Source organism: Mauremys mutica, chromosome 7 (assembly GCF_020497125.1).
Source record: "Mauremys mutica isolate MM-2020 ecotype Southern chromosome 7, ASM2049712v1, whole genome shotgun sequence".
NCBI lineage: Eukaryota > Metazoa > Chordata > Testudines > Geoemydidae > Mauremys > Mauremys mutica.
This window is the reverse complement of record NC_059078.1, coordinates 79,714,914-79,734,337: the sequence shown is the minus strand read 5'-3', so window position 1 is coordinate 79,734,337 and position 19,424 is coordinate 79,714,914. Positions and strand designations below refer to the sequence as shown.

Below are 19,424 nucleotides of genomic sequence, written 5' to 3'. Positions count from 1 at the left end.
TGCTAAGTACATTGATTTTCAGATTTCTAAATTGCTAGCATAATAATGGATAATAAAAAATAATAATGGAGAAGAAAAAATTTACTTGCCCTTTCAAATTTTCAGAACACTGTGTCAACTTAACTAATCTTTATAACACCCCTGTGTGATAGGAAGATATTTTTACCCCATTTTACAGATGATAAAACTGAGGCAGAGACTGGTGACTAATTCAAGTCAACAAAGCTAGTTATTGAGATCCTGATCTTAAAACTCAAGACTTCCTAATTCCCAGTCCTGGATTTCATTCACGAAACCAAACTGGCTTTCCCCTTACCCACTGGCAAGGTGACTGAATCAACAGATTCTGTCCCACTCACCTTCCCTCACTCTAACGTAAAGATTTTACTAGTAAATTAATAACAATATTAACATGCCTGAAAAAATCAGTTGCAAATTTGGAAGCTGATCCTACAGACCCTTACTCATATGAACCAAGATTACTTTTGTGAGTCAGGGTTTTCAAGATGGGGCCCATACTAGAAATCTTTCTTGTTATTTGATTGAATGATGTTGAATCAAATATAAATATTTATAGATAAACATATTGAGCAGTAAGTGTAGGACACACTTGATGTCTGCTGTCTAAATAATGAATGACTAGAAACATAAGATGGGTAACACATTTGTCCCATTGGTGTCTTTTTGTACGCAATCTGCTTTCAGAAAACATTGTACAACAAAGAATGACAGTGCTTTGGGACCTTTTATCGTTATTGCTATCCATTTGTTATTACCATCTTTATGCATCAGGGGAATAACTCTTTAAAAAATCAGTATAGAGCATTCCACCCCCACCTCCCACCCCCACAAGCTTTCAATTTCCTACAGCTGTATTTTTTTTTTCTTTTTACGCAAAATGTTCACACCAGCCAGGCCAGTGCTGACAGGGTGCTCTGTTGGTTTCTGCAGGAGATGGAGAATGCATTGCCAGGATTCTCAGAATGTCAGGGAAAATCAGGAATGTCCACTAATGACTACACCCAGAAAGTGGCTTTCAGATGCCAGGAAACAGTTGTGAGACTTCAACCAAGGTAGGCTTTAACTGCAAGAAATGCCAATGTATATGCTGCCTGCTGTATAAATATTCAAGTTCCTGACTTTCATTGGCAGTTGTATTCTTTATTTAGAGTCCTAGAGCTGTTTGCAGATAGTAAAGCAGTTGGAGATAACATACTTCTTTAACTTTAAATTTCCAAGCAAGATGAACATCTTTTCCCTCATCTTAATTCAGAACTTTCAATTCCCTGGGGCCAGTTTCAGAAACATCCTGACACTTTCCCCTCCTCCCTTGCCTCACTGATTCTCAGATCTATATTTCTACTGAGAAGTCAGGGAATGGCAAGCGCAGGCATAGTTTTGATACTATGATTCACTTAAGGATAAATCAGGCCCTGAATTCAGTGGAATCAGTCTGGTTCCATCAGGGAGGGGTTCCATGTAGTGCACACCCTCTGTTTACCTCAGAGCTCCATGAGGATTCCCTGGGCCCTACACAAGAGGTGTTTTCAGTGCAGGTGACTACACAGATTCATGACCTAACTCACCCCCACTGAATGGGGCACAGCAGCCTGGAAGCTACTGTAGCCAAAGATCCATAGCAGCTATGAAGCAGCCCAAAGGAAGGATTCCTTTCTGTTTCTGCCTCCCCAGTGTCCAATGTGTTCGCGTAGGTTATGTCACAAGGAGAACATTTGGCCCTTATTGACAGGATTGAATTCAGTGTTAAAGATTACACTGTGCTGAGCCTGCAGTTCTTGGATCGCCACTTTAAAAATCAATCTGAAACACCAGATCTCTTGCTTAGAGGATGGCTCAACAACACAAAGCTGGTTCTCTTGGGTGAACGTAAGAGGGACTGTCTTGTATATTTTCTTTGTTCACTGTCTCAGGTGGCACCCTGCCTTTAGTACTTTAGTGCCTGAGTCAGGAGACAGTACCGACCCCAGTCACTCTGAAGTCCCTTGTGCAAACTGTCCATAAAAACATGCCGAGTAGTGTCCCTACTGCACATTGCTGGAGAGTATTAGCCAATCTGTGGAAGAGGCCAAGTGGCAAGAGGAGTCAAGAAAAGAATCACTTTTTAGAGGGCCTGTAGGAGCAGCTTCCTGCCCCAGAGTGCTGGATGGGTCAGGGGACAGCTAATGGAAATATATATAGTGCTTTTCCCTTCTCAGGCACTGGTTCAAATTGGGAAGAGGTTAGCAGTGACAATTCTAGTCTGATGGCAGTTTGGTGCTTTATATGAAATAAGCCGATTGCCTCCAGTTATGTTTTTTAGTAGGCAACCATCCCAAATGACATTAATTCACACTCTTGGGCACAGTCTTAACAGAGTGGCCGAGGATTTAATTGGCTTTCAAAGTGAACTGCTTTCAGCCTCTACTGCTGGTACCCCTAGTATAAGTGGATGCACAGTAATGTGGGCTAGATCTATTGAGGCTTACGCTAGTCTAATACCTGAGGGAGAGCACTAATAAATTCTCCAAGGGACAGTGGTGCAAAAATGCTGCAATCTGTCTTATGTCAGGATGGCCATAGAGGGCTAGCACAGGCTAAATAGTGAGTGCTGCTGGTCAGTGGGGGTATGTGATCCTGACAGAATCAGGGAGGGTGCTGATGCCAGCAGTACACCTTGGCATAGGCCTGTATCTCAAAGCTATTTAGGTGGCTAACTGCCATTGATTTCAGTGGGTGTTAGATAGCTAAATACATCTGAGGATCTGGGCCACAGTTCCCCTGGCAGGAAGCTGCTGCTTGCCTTCACTGTGCTAGAAGGAGGAAGTAGTAATACTACCGATTCCCCACTGAGGTGAGTTCTTGGGACTTAGCTATCAGTAGAAGGTGTAATTCATAGCTCCCTGCACTATGTTAAGTGAATCTGTCCACTGGTATCTAATATGTATCAGTTTTGCGAACTCATGTTCAATCTCCCAATTTGAACCAGTAGTTAAAAACTGCTTTTTCATTAGCTGTGCCCTGACCCATGGCCTTGGTAGCTAAACGATGCTTAGGAAGTTTTTTCTGACACAGAAGCTTAAATGAACATATCACAAGGCAGCAAGACTAAGAAAATGACTTGTTATGGTCATTCCTCTTGTTAAAGTTTACTTAAAATACTGAGCACAATGGCATCCCTCATTTCAGAATTCAGATACTTATAGCACAGCGTTTCTCAAACTGGGGTGAGTGGACCCCTGGGCATCCTCGAGGGGACCCGAGGGGGTCTACGTGCTGACAAACTCTTCCCCCCTCCTTCAACTCCTTCCTCTCCCACCCAGGTGTGCCTCTAGCACACACGAGAATAGGCTTACCTGTCCTGGCTCCCCGCTGCTCCCGGAAGTGGCGGGCACGACCCTGCAGCCTGGGCTGGGGCAGGGATGCAAGAGGGGATGGGGGTGCAGTACTTACCTCAGGACACTCCCGAAAGCAACCGACACATTCCTCTGGCTGTGGCTCCTAGGTGAGGAGACCGGGGGGGGGAGTCTCTGCACACTGCCCCCGCCCCAAGCGCCAACTCTGCAGCTCCCATGAGCCAGAAACTGCCAATTATAGTAGAACCCCTATTAACGAATGGTAAGAAAAATATACAGTGTGCCTATTACAATCTTGCTAATGGATTGTACTACATCAAACAGTACTGTACATACATACTGTGCTGTTAGTGTCCCTGTAGTCATTACTGAAGGTCAGTACACCCACAGTCTCAGTGTGTGGCACCTCTGCTCACTGCTTAAGCACATAAACATGTACCTTGTTGATCAAGAGATAAAAATAATGGTTCATTGGACCAGTCGTTCATAAAATATTGTTTAAGATCTTGTTTTCAATTGTTTATAACTTTGAAAAACTTGAAGCATCTGGGCTGAAATATTCCATGGTGAATGGTTGTCTCAGGCCAAAAAAAAAAGGGTTGTGGGTTTTTCTTTGTTTGTTTTAACTTTCAGCAAAATTGGTTCACCTATTTCCGAGAATGAGGCTAAATCAAAATATATTGTATTTGCCAATGTTAAAAAAATCTTACATCTGTTTTGTTGAGAAGCTCTACAGTATTGACAGCTCTTGCAGTTTACTGCAAGTCTTGTGATTTTTCTTAACGTCTCAGATCCTGGAGTCAAGTGATTACGTCAGGGATTATCTTTTATTCTGTGTCTGTGCAGAGCCTTGCACAATTTCATCAAGGTGCATGACTAGAGCTCCAAGGCACTATGTTAGTACAAATTAATAATAATAAAAAGAACAACAACTTTCGTAGTAGTAGTATTTTTAAATCTCGTATTTTTAAAACTAGTCTCATGATTTTTTAGGACCTGACACATTTTTTTGGATACTCAGGGTTGGCAATACTAGCTGTAGCATGTCCATGCTTTGGAGCAGGGTTTTGAGATTTGGCAGGTGGGTCACCCTGGAGTCAGAGAGTTGCCTTTTGTTGTCCCTATGAAAATCCATCCAACTTTGCTGAATTATAAATCTCTGAAAATCACTGTTTGTACATATACAATAAAGATTTGTTAGAGGCAGGTAACAAAATTCTCTGAACATGCTGTTTCCACTGAGCATGCTCCATCCTTTCAGAGCTCACAGAGTATAATCTAGCCAAGGCCTGAGTAAGACTTTTCCCATAATTGCTCATTCTGGTAGCCAGGTCCACTGTGGTACTGGGCACCAGAACTAGGAGTAGGGATACTCTCTCTCCTGTGCTCTCAGTGCTCCCTATGCTGGCACCCAGGCAGTTTGGAGGAGGAAGCTGCCTGACTGAAATGCAACAGGGTGAGGAGTGGGGTGGAATGAGGTGGAGAAGGACAAGTATGGGGAAGAATCAGAAGGGGAATGGGACAGGAGCAGAGAGGGATATGGCCCTGCAGGAGGAAATAGGAATATGGCATATGCTTATGATATGGTCTTTGATTGCATGGTAACATACTATTTTTCCCAGGTCAATGGGATTGGGCAACCTCAACATTTTTAATGGAATTCAGTTCAGCTACCCCTCATAAAGCCCTCCCCTTCAACTCTTTCTACCTGATCCATATTAAACCTCACTCACTCTTTGAAACTACTATTCCCCAACAGCCCTCTTAACTGTGTTGATCCTATTGCAAGTTCTCAGAAGGGCTTCAGTCTCTGTTGTGCTTTAGATGGCTTCTCTATTCCAGTTGCATATGCTCTGGGACTTCTTTGGTTAAAGCACCTATGAATGCATTTTGCACAAATGATCAGAGAAATTAATCCAGATAGTACAATAAGGCTTTAAGGACTCTGCTTTCCTGGTACTTTCCCTACCGCTAATTGCTTCTTCAGTATCTTGCTCAGTGGAACAACTTCCTCCTCCTGCTTCCTGTTACTTTTAAGGTCTTCTTCTGAGGTCTGTCACTGGCATTCTCCACTTCTTCTTCTAGATGCTGTCCTTTGACATCCATACCTGTTTGTAAAGCTTTAACCAATATCCTTACATTGATAACGCCTAGATCTGCCTCTCCAGTTGTGACCACTCTCCCTCTTTTATGACTCAGATCACTGTTATCTCCTCTCCAGAGCTTAATTCCTTGCTATGTGTATGCTTGTTTCCTTTCCTTCTGCTCATCCTCTACTCTTAGCCCAAGCTTCTCATCCCTATATTCCTTTTCTGTCCTTCTCTTACCTGCTTTTGTTCCTTCTTTCATGCAGTTTCCTATGCCTGGTAATCCCCTTTCTTCACCTGTCTATACGGTTGCCAATTTTCTACTTGCACAAAACTGAACACCCTTGCCCCGCCCCGCCCCTCCTCCAAGCCCCCCCTCCGAGGCCCCACCCCTTTCACTTCATCCCCCTCCCTCTGTTGCTCACTCTCTTCACCCTCATTCACTCGCTCATTTTCACTGGGCTGAGGCAAGGGGTTGGGGTGCAGGAGAGGGTGAGGGCACCGGCTGGGGGTTCGAGCTCTGTGGTGGGGCTGGGGATGAGGGGTTTGGGGTGCAGGTGGGGGCTCCAGGCTGGGGGGTGGAGCCAAGGGGTTTGGAGCATGGGAGGGAGCTCCAGGCTGAGGCAGGGAGTTGGGGTGTGGAAGGTGTTCTGGGGCTCTGGGCTGGGAATGTGGGTTCTGGGATGGGGCCAGAAATGAGGGGTTCAGTGTATGAGAGGGGGCTCCAGGATGGAGCAGGGGGTTGGAGTGCGGGTGTGTGTGTGAGGGCTCCAGCTGGGGGTGCAGGCTCTGGGGTGGGGCTCGGGCTGAGAGGTTTGGGGTGCAGGAGGGTGTTCTGGTCTGGCATCAAGTGGTTCAGAGGGCAGGAAGGAGATCAGGGCTATGGGAGGGGTTCAGGGGTGTAGGTTCCGGGCAGCGCTTACCTCAGGCAGCTCCCGGAAGCAGCGGCATGTCCTCCATCCAGCTCCTACATGGAGGTACGGCCAGGCAGCTCTGTGCACTGCCCCGTCTGCAGGTGCCACCCACGCAGCTCCCACTGGCCATGGTTCTCGGCCAATGGGAGCTACGGAGCTGGCACCTGGGGGGGGCAGCGTGCAGAGCCCCCTGGCTTCCCCTACACGTAGGAGCCCGATGGAGGACATGCCACTGCTTCCAGGAGCCGTGGAGAGCCCACAGCAGGCAGGGAGCCTGCCTTAGCACTGCTGTGCCATCGACCAGACTTTTAACAGCCCAGTTAGCGGTGCTGACCAGAGTTCCCAGGGTCCTTTTTTGACCAGGCATTCCAGTAGCAAACTGGACACCTGGCAACCCTACCTGTCTACTGTCCTCCACGAAATCTTTCTCAAAAATCTTTTATTATATAGAGCTATGTAAACATTGTGATATGTGCACTTATCCAAATGACTCCATGATCTTATTGCCTTTACCCTCATCCTTCCTCCATTACCCGCACTCCCCAGTGTTTGTTGTCTCTTAATTTTTGCATTAAATTAATCCTTGATCATGTAATAGGACTCACCCAGGAGGACACTTACACTTGCATGTTCACAGTTGCAAGACCATGAGCCTTAGTTTATAAACTCTTTGGGGGAAAGACTAGGGGTGAGATCTGTGTTGCACCTCTGAGCAATCCTAGGAGGTGGCTTTTAGCCACTTTTGCAGCTCTGCAACCATGGACTGCTCCAGGAGCTGGAGAGGCCTGCAGTATAATTTAGATAGCCCTGGGGTCCTGTCCAAGCTACAGCAGCCTCCCCTGAATCTCCTGCAGTGCTGCCTAGAATCGCCACAGCACTGTACTGTGTGGTCCCAGCCTGATATACCCCTCCCTCCCCCAGTCCCACCCCCAGCACACCCACGGTGGTAGGGCTTCTGAGAGGGGCCTCAGAGAAGGCAGCCTTATGCCTGCTTTCTTTAGCTCCTACTGGGAAATTCTCCCCAGCAAGTCCTGGGGCTTTGAGGGCCCCTGTACACTGCTCTGACTCTTTTAGGAAATGTAAAGGGCCCGGAGCAGGGGTGAGACTCTCACTCTGAGTCTTCATCTGTTTTGTTAAGCAGAATGCGTGTCTATGATGTTATATATGGTCACATAGCACAAGCAGGCTTAAAAACAATGACACTACCCAACACAAATGCTATAAACAAGTCATTGTAAGGAACAATAGTCTGGCCTGACCATTGACTGATGTTATAGCCATAATAGCATCGTGAGTCAGGGAAAATATTGTTGGATTGTATTTCATTGCTTTGAGGGAATCAATTATAAATTACATTGTGGTTCTCTAAAATCCACTGCTGTAGATTAGATTGTCAGAGACAAAATTGCCAGAGTTAAATTTCCTTTTTGAGTCTTTGTTTTAGGATATTCATTTATCTATGGGTAGAGGAAGAGGCAATTGTTGGGTGTTTGATGGAGGTATAATCCCTGCTCATCTGAAAATACCTGGTGCTTTCTGCTTGCAGTATTTTCATCATTAGCAGAAAAGAGGTGTAATACCTTTGCTAGTGCAGGATTGTCAACCTAAACAATCTGACTGAAAGTATAAAAAACTGACATCAGATTTATAAATAACTAATTGAAACACATTGCAAACTCTGCCTCATAAAAATAAGCTGCATGTAATAAACACCAAACTAGGAGATATCCCCTTTCCAGCATTATTCACTCATTCTTTAGTCAAAATTCAAGAGGATTTCTGCCAGAGTGGAGAATGTTATCAGTATGGTTCACAGTCATGCTGGAAGGGCATAATGAGTAAGGTCCTGCAGGGATCAGTTCAGGGTCTGGTTCTGTTCAATATCTTCATCAATGATTTAGATAATGGCATAGAGAGTACACTTACAAAGTTTGCGGACAATACCAAGTTTGAAGGGGTTGCAAGTGCTTTGGAGGATAGGGTTAAAATTCAAAATGATCTGGAAAACTGGAGAAATGGTTTGAAGAAAATAGGATGAAATTCAATAAGGACGAATGCAAAGTACAACACTTAGGAAAGAACAGTCATTTGCACGCATACAAAATAGGAAATGCCTGCCTAGGAAGGAGTACTGTGGAGAGGGATCAGAGTGGACCACAGACTAAATATGAGTCAACAGTGTAATGCTTTTGCAAAAAAAGCAAACATCCTTCTGGGATGTATTAGCAGGAATGTTGTAAGCAAGACGCGAGAAGTAATTCTTCTGCTCTACTCCGCACTGATTAGGCCTCAACTGGAATATTGTGTCCAGTTCTGGGCACCACATTTCAGGAAGGATGTGGACAAACTGGAGAGAGTCCAGAGAAGAAAACAAAAATGACTAAAGGTCTCGAAAACATGACCTATGAGGGAAGATTGAAAAAATTGGGTTTGTTTAGTCTGGAGAAGAGAAGACTGAGAAGGGACATGACAACAGTTTTCAAGTATGTAAAAGGTTGTTACAAGGAGGAGGAAGAAAAAAATGTTTTTCTTAACCTCTGAGGATAGGGCAAGAAGCAATGGGCTTAAATTGCAGCAAAGGAGGTTTAGGTTGGACATTAGGAAAAACTTCCTAACTGTCAGGGTGGTTAAGCTCTGGAATAAATTGCCTAGGGAGGGTGTGGAATCTCCATCACTGAAGAAGTTTAAGAGCAGGTTAGACAAACACCTGTCAGGGATGGTCTAGATAATACCTAGTTCTGCCATGAGTGCAGGGGACTGGATTAGATGACCCCTCGAGGTCCTTTCCAGTTCTACGATTCTATGTTGAACGGGACCATAAGCAAGTGAGACTTATGTGGCAGCTGTGCCAATATCCGTTCAGTGCACAGACAGATAATGAAGTCCCAAGCAATTACCAAAGATGTTGAAGATAACACAAACCATGCATAACCTCTGAAGATATAAAGAAGAGTAAAGTGTACGTGATTAAGGCTACCAAGCAGACCAGGGATCCCCAACTAGCTAATCAATCTTACTGTTCACTTGTTAGCTCACCAACTTTTACATCCTGGGCCTGATTCACCACTACATTTCTTCCAGTTCTGCACTAGTGTAACTCCAAGTCACTCCCATTGTCCATCAGTATTAAAATGTACTAGAGCATTTGTTTTAGGTTTATTATGTTCACGATTTCCAAGTGCACAGAGATTCCAGCCCAACGCTCACTTTTTAAATGAACAACAGACAGCATCTGATTTTAATAATTTCCAACTCTGTTTTTGCCAGGCTATTGGTAAAAAGAATGAATGCTTAGATAAAGTGAAACTTCACAGGCTGTCCATCTGTTGAATCAAGAGATTTTCCTGTCACCTGCAGCGTGGGCATGGAACCTCAGACTGAGGCCACCCCTTTACTTGCCATTGCTGGGAGGCCATTGGACAGTCTGCTGTGCAAAAACCTTGGTGCTTTCATTCTCCTTATTTACAAGCACAGTATGGCACAAGAGTTGATGATGTCTTGTGCTGTCTAGTATGGCTGTGTCACTAACTGTTCCTTTTGTTTGATGAGTTTCTTCTTTATGTTGTATCAATTGTTTTCATTTTGAGTGGAGTTAAAAAGTCTAAACAGTTCTGAATTGTGTTTTTTCTTTACATATACTACTAGTCAGTGGGTTGCAGATGCTCAACACCTCTCAAAAATAGGCCATTTTTATTTAGATGCCTAAATATGGATTAAAGAACCACCAGATTTGAAAGTTTGGACTCAGTCCCTGCTCAGTAGAGAAATCTAAATTCATCATGATACAAGAAGTGAGGTTCATATACAGATAAGCAGTAGGGGGAATAGGAGAGGGATGATGGGGTGACAATAAGATCACCTGTTAGACCATGTACACATCTTGATGGTGTCTGTTCCTTTACTGGTCCTTTCCTCCCACTCATTTCTCATAGGCAAGACAGCAGAGGGTGAGTTTTAGGCGGGATTTGAATGCAGCAAGAGAGGTGGTCTGGTGAACAGGTTTGAAGAGGGCGTTCTAAGTTAGAGCTTAGAGAAATGATTAGGGTGATGACCAAGTACTATCCTGTTGCAGCCTTTGCATATCTGCTCAGTCTTCAGAGCTGTCTGTCAAGCATATTTCATGAGCATTAAAGTCACTTTAAAATATTAAACACCATCTGCCTTGAGGAAACTGGTGCACCCTCATTAAAATTGAGTTTCTAATACTGTTGTTAGTAATTACACTGAATACTATTCTACCAGCCACAAATAATTGGATTTGGATTACTGGACAGTGCAATCTGCATCTTTGGGAGATAAAATGTATAAACCCTCCCTAGCAGTAAACGCTGGGATTAGGGGATTACCTCTCCTTAACAAAAAGGATGGGAAAGCTGTTGTGTGAGCACTGATGTACAATCCCCAAAATGTGCTCTTAAAAAATATTCTTCACATTTTAAATGTGATTGGCAATGTTTTAAAAACCAGAGAGCAATTGTAGAGTTATGGGCTGCATTACTCAAAAATGAGGTGGCAGTCTATCCTTCCTTTGTTTATTACATCCTCTTTTTCAAGCTAAATAATATTTCACTCCTTACGGATCTACGGTTCTTCTTATCCTAAAGAATGGGAAAAAACCCTGGGAAAATTCTAGGCTTGCCATGTATTTAAAAGATGTGACTTACTCAAGCAGTTTGGGGCTGTAGCTTGTGGATCATTACCACTTTGACCATGAAATGTTTCCTCTCCAGCCAAAGATGCCTCTCTTCTCAGAAGGCAGTGGGTGTGTAACGATGGGTAGAATGTGAATAGGGTCTACATATGCCACCGCAGTTTACGGAGTAGCCACTGCTATGCTGGATGGGCTGCTTGCACACTAGAAATGTACACAAGCAAGCTGTTTTAGGGAACGCACAAAAACTAATCCGAAGCTGCAGTGGGCCCTTGAAGAAGTAGTATCAAGTATAATATTTGAATGCAGATGAAGGGATATGGACAAATTGGAGAGAGTCCAGTGGAGGGCAACAAAAATGATTGGGAGCTGGGGCACAAGACTTACGAGGAGAGGCTGAGGGAACTGGGCTTGTTTAATCTACAGAAGAGAAGAATGAGGGGAGATTTGATAGCAGCCTTCAACTACCTGAAGGGGCGTTCCAAAGAGGATGGAGCTCAGCTGTTCAGTAGTGGCAGATGATTGAACAAGGAGCAATGGTCTCAAGTTGAAGTGGAGGAGGTCTAGGTTGGATATTAGGAAACATTATTTCACTAGGAGGGTGGTGAAGCACTGGAATGGGTTACCTAGGGAGATGATGGAATCTCCATCTTTAGAGGTTTTTAAGGCCTGTCTTGACAAAGCCCTGGCTGGGATGATTTAGTGGGTGTTGGTCCTGCTTTGAGCAGGGGATTGGACTAGATGACCTCCTGAGGTCTCTTCCAACCCTAATATTCTATGTTTCTATGTATTTTTTTAATCCATCGATCCAGAGAATTTGCTTCATTAGTCCTTATGCAATTTTTCAAATATCTACAGTGTTTACAGCATCTACAATTAAAAGTTTTATTTTATTTCAAAATATGACATTAAGAATAACTTCATGCATGATCTGTAATTCACTTCTTCTGGCCTTGTCCATAAACAACTGCTCAGAGCTGTTAAAAATTGACTCCACCCTGCCACTGGTAGGAACTGTATTTATTTTGGTATGTTTATCCTTTTTTTTTGGTCATGTCCACAAACTCTGAAGATATTCCATATGGGCCTTATGTCATCTACATCACGGTAAGCCAGGAGTATCTCTGCTGAAATCAGTGGAGTTACACTCCTATGAAGTGTAAGTGAGATCACCAATCAAGCTCTTCAAATGTTTACTCTGCCTCTTTATAAAATATGAAAAGTAGCAATAACACAGAGAATTACATTTTTCTTATTTTTCATGACCTAGATTACGTGGAAGGCAGAGTTGTCCGCTATTATTTAAAATTTCTGTTAGAGCTTAAAGCAATTTTAATGTATGAGCTCAGGTGGAAAAAAAGGGTTTCATCCTGCTGTTTTTGAGGATAGTGGTTGCTTTGTAACTGATTTAAATGAGAGCAGGAACAGGCCCTAAGTTATTAAATTACATGTACTCTGTTGCCAGGTTACCATCAGTCAATTTGCATTTACCTAGCAGAGCTATTAAGCTTAATTGTAAAAAAGGACTATGGGGTGTTTTTAGCTCAACATGCATATGTAACTACCATTAACGTAAATGGTCTTCACAGAGTGGAAAAAATATTTTGCTGGCCAGGGTAACTTCAGGAAACATCTAGTGTGTGTGAGGAACACAGCTGTGAGAGAGTATTAACTCCAGTATTATTTTGTACAATACAAACAGTGGAATGCAAGACAATCACACACCTAAAATGCAGACCATAATACCAACTGAGACCAACAGATGATGCTTTAAGGGTGTTATAAAGTTCCCCCTCCCCCCATGCACCATTGCTCCTTAGACTACACATACTAATGTTTTATCCAGTCTAGTTCTAAAAGTCCCAAGCATTGGGGCTTCTCCACTTTCCTTGGGAGAGTATTCCCTAGCCAAATATGTCTCACCATCAGGATACTTTACCTGTTATTGAGCCTACATTTTCCTATTCTTTGTTTCATCTCATTATGCCTAGTTATATCCATAGATACTGTATCACATTAAATAATTCTTCCTCTTTGGTACTTACTCCTTGACAGCTGCCCTTCACCCAGTTATTGATCTTGGCCAGGCCTATAGACTGTTTGGAAATGGTGCTGTTTTCACTTAACTTGAAGGTGGTTTAGAGCTGTATGTTGTGGGACAGCATGAACTACAATTCAGCAGTCTCCCCTACCAGCTTCCCATAGAAATTGAACAGGATGAAGGAGAGGATGGAGCCCTGAGAACTTCCATAGCTGAAGGGTCATGAAGCTCTCTGGGTACGTCTACACTGCAATTTGACACCTGCAGCTGGCCTGTGCCAGCTGATTTGGGCTCACAGGGCTTAGGCTAAGGGGCTGTTTAATTGTGGTGTAGATGTTCCAGCTTGGGCTTCAGCGTGGGCTCTGTGACCCTCCCACATCACCAGGTCCTAGAGCCCAGACTGCAGCCCAAGCCCAAACATCTACACTGCAATTATCAGCCCCTTAACTTGAGTCCCATAAGCCCAAGTCAGCTGGCATGGCCCAGCTGCAGGTTTTTAATTGCAGTGTAGACATACCCTCTGAGTGCAGTCAATTTCAGGGATTACTGAAGTGCCTAAAATTAAGCACATCCATAAATGTTTGCAGGATCAGGGCCTGATTCTGTCTTTCTTTAAAAAGAAATAATAATAATTAGAGCCTTCAATTAATCACAGTTAACTCATGTGATTAACTCAAAAAAATTAATCACGATTAATCACAGTTTTAATTGCACTGTTAAACAATAGAATACCAATTGAAATTTATTAAATATTTTTGATGTTTTTATACATTTTAATATATATTGTATTCTGTGATGTAATTGAAATCAAAGTGTATATTATTCTCGATTACAAATATTTGCATTGTGAAAGATAAACAAAAGAAATAGTATTTTTCAATTTACCTCATACAAGTACTGTAGTGCAATCTCTTTGTCCTGAAAGTGCAACTTACAAATGTAATTTTTTTTGTTACATAATGCCACTCAAAACCAAAACAATGTAAAACTTCAGAGCCTACAAGTCCACTCAGTCCTACTTCTTGTTAAGCCAATCACTAAGACAAACAAGTTTGTTTACATTTACAATAGCTAATGCTGCCCTCTTCTTATTTACAATGTCACCAGAATGTGAGAATAGGCATTTGCATGGCACTTTTGTAGCCAGAGTCGCAAGATATTTACATGCCAGATATGCTAAACATTCATATGCCCCTTCATGCTTTGGCCACCATTCCAGAGGACATGCTTCCATTCTGATGACGCTCATTAAAAAAAAATGTTTTACCCGCATTCTGCCATAAATTTCAGGTTATAGCAGTCTCGGATGATGACCCAGCACATGTTGTTCATTTTAAGAACACTTTCACTGCAGATTTCACAAAACGCAAAGAATGTACCCATGTTAGATTTCGAAAGATAGCTACAGCACTCAACCCAAGGTTTAAGAATCTGAAGCGCCTTCCAAAATCTGAGAGCGATGAGGTGTGGAGCACGCTTGCAAAAGTCTTAAAAGAGCAACACTCTGATGAGGAAACAACAGAACCCAAACCACCACCACCACCAAAAAAAAAAAAATCAACCTTCTGCTAGTGGCATCTGACTCAGATAATGAAAATGAACACTGCTTTGGATTGTTATTGAGCAGAATGCATCATCAGCATGGATGCATGTTCCCTGCAATGGTGGTTGAACCTTGAAGGGACATACGAATCTTTAGCGCATCTGGCATGTAAATATCTTGCGATGCCGGCTACAACAGTGCCATGAGAATGCCTGTTCTCATTTTCAGGTGACATTGTTGTTGTGTATTTGGTTGTCATGGTTTTTGTTGCTATGGCAACTGAGTTAGATTATTATGGGTTAGCTCAGCCGGTTTCAACCAGCTGAGTGAGCTCTCTGTATATCTGTAAATAAAATGGAGGTTTTGGTTAGCTGTCTGCTCTCTGGCCTCAAGTGATTGCTTCCTACACCGGCTGCCCCAAGGATATAACACTGGCGACGAGGGTGAGACTCGGTGCTGCTCCAGTAACAGAAGGAAGTAGAAGTTAAGGTAAAGAACAAACAAACAAAAAAAGCTGCTTGTTTGCACTGACTGTGAAAGTGAAACTAAAAATCATGGCTACTCTGACCAGGCCCCTGGAGCCTTTTGATGAGAATACAGAGCAATGGCATGTGTATACTGAGCGTTTTGAGCTTTTTGGTATTGCAAATGACATTACAGAAGCGAAGAAGGTGCCAATATTCTTAACTGTTGTAGGGGCTAAAACCTACTCTCTGCTACGCAGCTTACTACACCCTGTTAAGCCTGAGACTAAATCTTACAGTGACATTGTGGAAATCCTGGGGTCTCATTTCTCCCCAAAACCACTGGTAATTGCTGAAAGATATAGGTTCCACAAAAGAGACCAAAAGGAAGATGAAACAGTTGTACAATTTGTAGCCATTTTAAAAAAGCTAGCAGAACACTGTGAATTTAAAGAGATGTTAAATGATGCCCTGCGTGACAGGTTAGTGTGTGGCCTCTGCAGTGAAGCTATACGGAAGCGCCTACTGACAGAGGCTCAGCTTACATTACAGAAGGCTGTTGATATTGCTGTCTCCATGGAACTGGCTACAAGGGAGGCACAATACATCGGTGCACCCCCTAGGGTGCAAAAAGTGTCACAAGAACTGACCCACAAAACGGTGCAGAGTCAAGAATGTTACCGCTGTGGTAAGCTGGGTCACCAGGCATCAGAATGCTGGTGTAAGGACCTGGTGTGTCGACACTGTGGCAAAAAGGGACACATTGAGTATGCCTGTAAACAAAAGAAAAAGAGGCCTGTGGTCTGGCCGACAAAAAGAGGAACCTTGCATACCCTAGAGCAGACCCAGGATGATCAAGGTGACACCTCCTCACAAGAGGAAGTGCCACTGCATGTTTTGTCTTTGGCAGCGGGCTCACATGAATACTGGGTAACCCCTTTATTGGAGGGCAAACCTATACGCATGGAACTAGACACCGGTGCAGCTGTCTCGCTGGTTCCTGAGACTGTGTATAAGGAAAAGCTACAGCATCTTCCGCTTAAGGCAACAAAAACTGTTCTGAAGACGTATACAGGTGAAGCTGTGCCCATGTTGGGCACTATTGATGTTAAGGTGGAGCTCAATGGACAGGCGGCTAAATTGCCACTGTTTGTGGTGAGAGGTGACTACCCAGCCTTAATGGGTAGGTCTTGGCTTGGGAAGATTCAACTGAACTGGGCAGAAGTGCACCGGATGACTAAAGAAGAAACCAGTCTAACCCCTATTCTAAGGAAACATGCTGCTGTTTTTGGAGATGATTTGGGAAGTATGAAGGGAATCACTGTGACATTGAACATTAAACCTGGCAGTCCACCAAAATATCTGAAAGCCCGAACTGTGCCATATGCCATCAGGCCAAAAGTTGAAGCAGACCTGGAGCGCCTGGTCACCAATGGAGTCCTAATACCAGTTACCCATAGCTCATGGGCCACTCCTATCGTTCCAATAGTGAAGAAAGATGGCTCTCTCCGGATTTGCGGTGATTTTAAAGTCACTGTCAACCCAGTGTTGTGTGCAGAGCAATACCCGCTTCCCCGCATCGATGACCTCTTCGCAGGCCTGTCTGGGGGACAAAAGTTCAGTAAGATTGATCTGAGTCAAGCATATTTACAGATGCACGTCGATGAAAAGTCCCAAGAGCTGTTGACTATTGTGACTCATAAGGGGCTTTATCGATACTGTCGCCTACCCTTCGGAATCACATCAGCTCCCGCCCTGTTCCAGAGGGCTATGGACCAGATCTTGTGTGGCTTGTCAGGAGTTCAGTGCTATCTGGATGATATCCTGGTCACTGGAAGAAATGAAGAGGATCACTTAAAGAATTTAGAGGCTACCCTACAAAGACTGGAAGAGTATGGCCTACGAGTTTGCAAAGACAAGTGTGAATTCTTCAAGCCCTCTGTTGAATATTTGGGACACATCATTGATTCTGCAGGTCTTCATAAGGCCCCTGCAAAAGTTAAAGCTATTGTGGAGGCTCCCCCACCTCGAAATGTAAGCCAGCTGCGCTCGTTTCTAGGACTCCTGAACTATTATGGAAAGTTCATCTCACAGTTAGCCACACTGCTAAAACCACTTCATGAGCTCCTTGGGCAGAACAAGGCCTGGAAGTGGACTGAAGCCTGTGATGTTGCGTTTAACAAAGCTAAGGATGCATTGCTAAATTCTGAAGTTCTAACGCACTTTGATCCATCCTTACCACTGCAATTGGCCTGCGATGCCTCCCCTTATGAAGTGGGAGCAGTCGTGTCACATATTATGCCTTCAGGAGAAGAGAGACCTATTGCTTTTGCTTCACGCACTCTAAGCAAAGCAGAAACTAACTACGCCCAAATCGAACGTGAGGCATTAGGAATTGTTTTTGGAATTCGGAAGTTTCATCAGTACCTGTTTGGGCGAAAATTTACTCTTCTCACAGACCATCGACCTCTGACATCAATTTTTGGACCCTACACAGGCATTCCCCCATTAGCTGCTAGTCGTATGCAATGTTGGGCATTGTTACTTTCAGCACACACATATGAAATCAAATATCGGAAATCCACTCTGCACGGCAATGCAGATGGCCTCTCAAGGTTGCCTTTGCCGGTCAAACACTAAGATAGTGCCCAAAAGGAAATCTTCTACTTTGAACAGGTAGAGAATACACCCATCACTGCTACTCAGATAAAGAAGGCAACTCGCGTTGACCCAGTATTGTCCCACGTTATGGACCTGGTGATGCATGGAAAATCTCGACAAACCTCTCCGGTCTCATCCGACCTTGTTCCCTACATGTCCAAGCGGACGGAGTTATCGGTCCAATCTGGTTGTTTGTTGTGGGGGAGACGTGTCATTATTCCACCACCACTGAGATCACAGATGTTAGAACAGCTACATTCCGGTCACTGTGGAATAGTGCGCATGAAGGAAATTGCACGAAGCTATTTTTGGTGGCCTGGACTGGACAGCGCTATTGAAGAGAAGGCAAAAGCTTGTATGTCATGTCAGGGTGTGAGGAATGCACCCCAGTGGGCACCCCTACACCCATGGGACTGGCCTGAAAACCCGTGGCAACGTATTCACGTTGACTTTGCTGGCCCCCTTGAAGGAAGCATGTTCTTGGTGGCAATAGATGCCCATTCTAAATGGCCAGAAGTCTCTATAATGCAGTCCACTTCTGCAGAGAGTACTATCCAAAAACTACGAGGACTCTTTAGTCGTTTTGGTCTGCCAGAACAACTTGTGAGCGACAACGGACCGCAGTTCGTTTCTCAGGAGTTTCAAAATTTTATGAAGGCAAATGGGATACACCACATCACGTCAGCACCATATCATCCGTCCACCAACGGATTAGCTGAAAGATTTGTGCAGACAATGAAAAACGCTTTGAAATCAGCAAGGGGACAACACTCCATTCAAAAGCGTCTGGATACCTTCTTACTTTCCTATAGAAACACACCTCATGCTACGACCCACGCATCTCCGGCCTTTCTAATGATGGGACGACAGCTGCGCACTTGCTTTGATCTGCTGAAACCTTCTGAACCCCGACAAATTGTGCAACATCAGCAGCAATATCAAGTCATCAGACGGGCACCCAGAGCAAAAGATCGAACCTTTAGCCCGGGACAGCCAGTTTTGGCTCGGAATTATACTTCCAGAGCTAAATGGGTTCCGGCCACAGTCATCACTCAAACAGGACCTGTTTCCTACACAGTCCGGACTGCAGAGAATCTTACCTGGCGGCGACATGTAGATCAGCTGTTGCCAGGTCATGCCAGTCCTCAGGACCCATCTGCAGTTGAGGGGTCTGACTTCACCTCTTCTGGTGAGGGACCGAATCACGAGTCACCTGTTTCTGACTGTTCTCCTCCATTACTGCCGGCGGCTGAGATACCCCTTTGCCCAGCACGAGCTGATACCACCTCCTCACCTGTTCGTGCTGCGGACCCTGAGCCCCTAGTGCTTTCGGGTGCAATAACACCAGAAGTTCGCCGTAATCCACCTAGAGACAGAAGGCCTCCTCATCGGCTGGATCTTTAGCTAGGGCGAACCCACGGTTATGGGGCAAAATAATCCCCAGGGTTTAGCCGGGAATGGAGGCAGTCTACCCTCCTTCTCTAGTCTAGTGTGTGTTTTATTTAGGGGATGTTCTTATTAGGGGGGGAGGAATATGTTGTGTATTTGGTTGTCATGGTTTTTGTTGCTATGGCAACTGAGTTAGATTATTATGGGTTAGCTCAGCCGGTTTCAACCAGCTGAGTGAGCTCTCTGTATATCTGTAAATAAAATGGAGGTTTTGGTTAGCTGTTTGCTCTCTGGCCTCAAGTGATTGCTTCCTACACCGGC

The 19,424-nt window shown here is 44.1% G+C and overlaps 1 protein-coding gene across 2 annotated transcripts in view; it reads left to right on the top strand.

The window, feature by feature from the left end:
• The window catches only part of FAM13C (family with sequence similarity 13 member C), a 250,496-nt gene that overhangs the window by 165,561 nt on the left and 65,511 nt on the right, over positions 1 to 19,424 (top strand). For both annotated transcript variants that reach the window (XM_045023232.1, XM_045023233.1), the window contains exon 10: positions 952 to 1,073. In XM_045023232.1, coding sequence (XP_044879167.1) covers positions 952 to 1,073 — 122 coding nt within the window. The remainder of the gene's footprint in view (positions 1 to 951; positions 1,074 to 19,424) is intronic.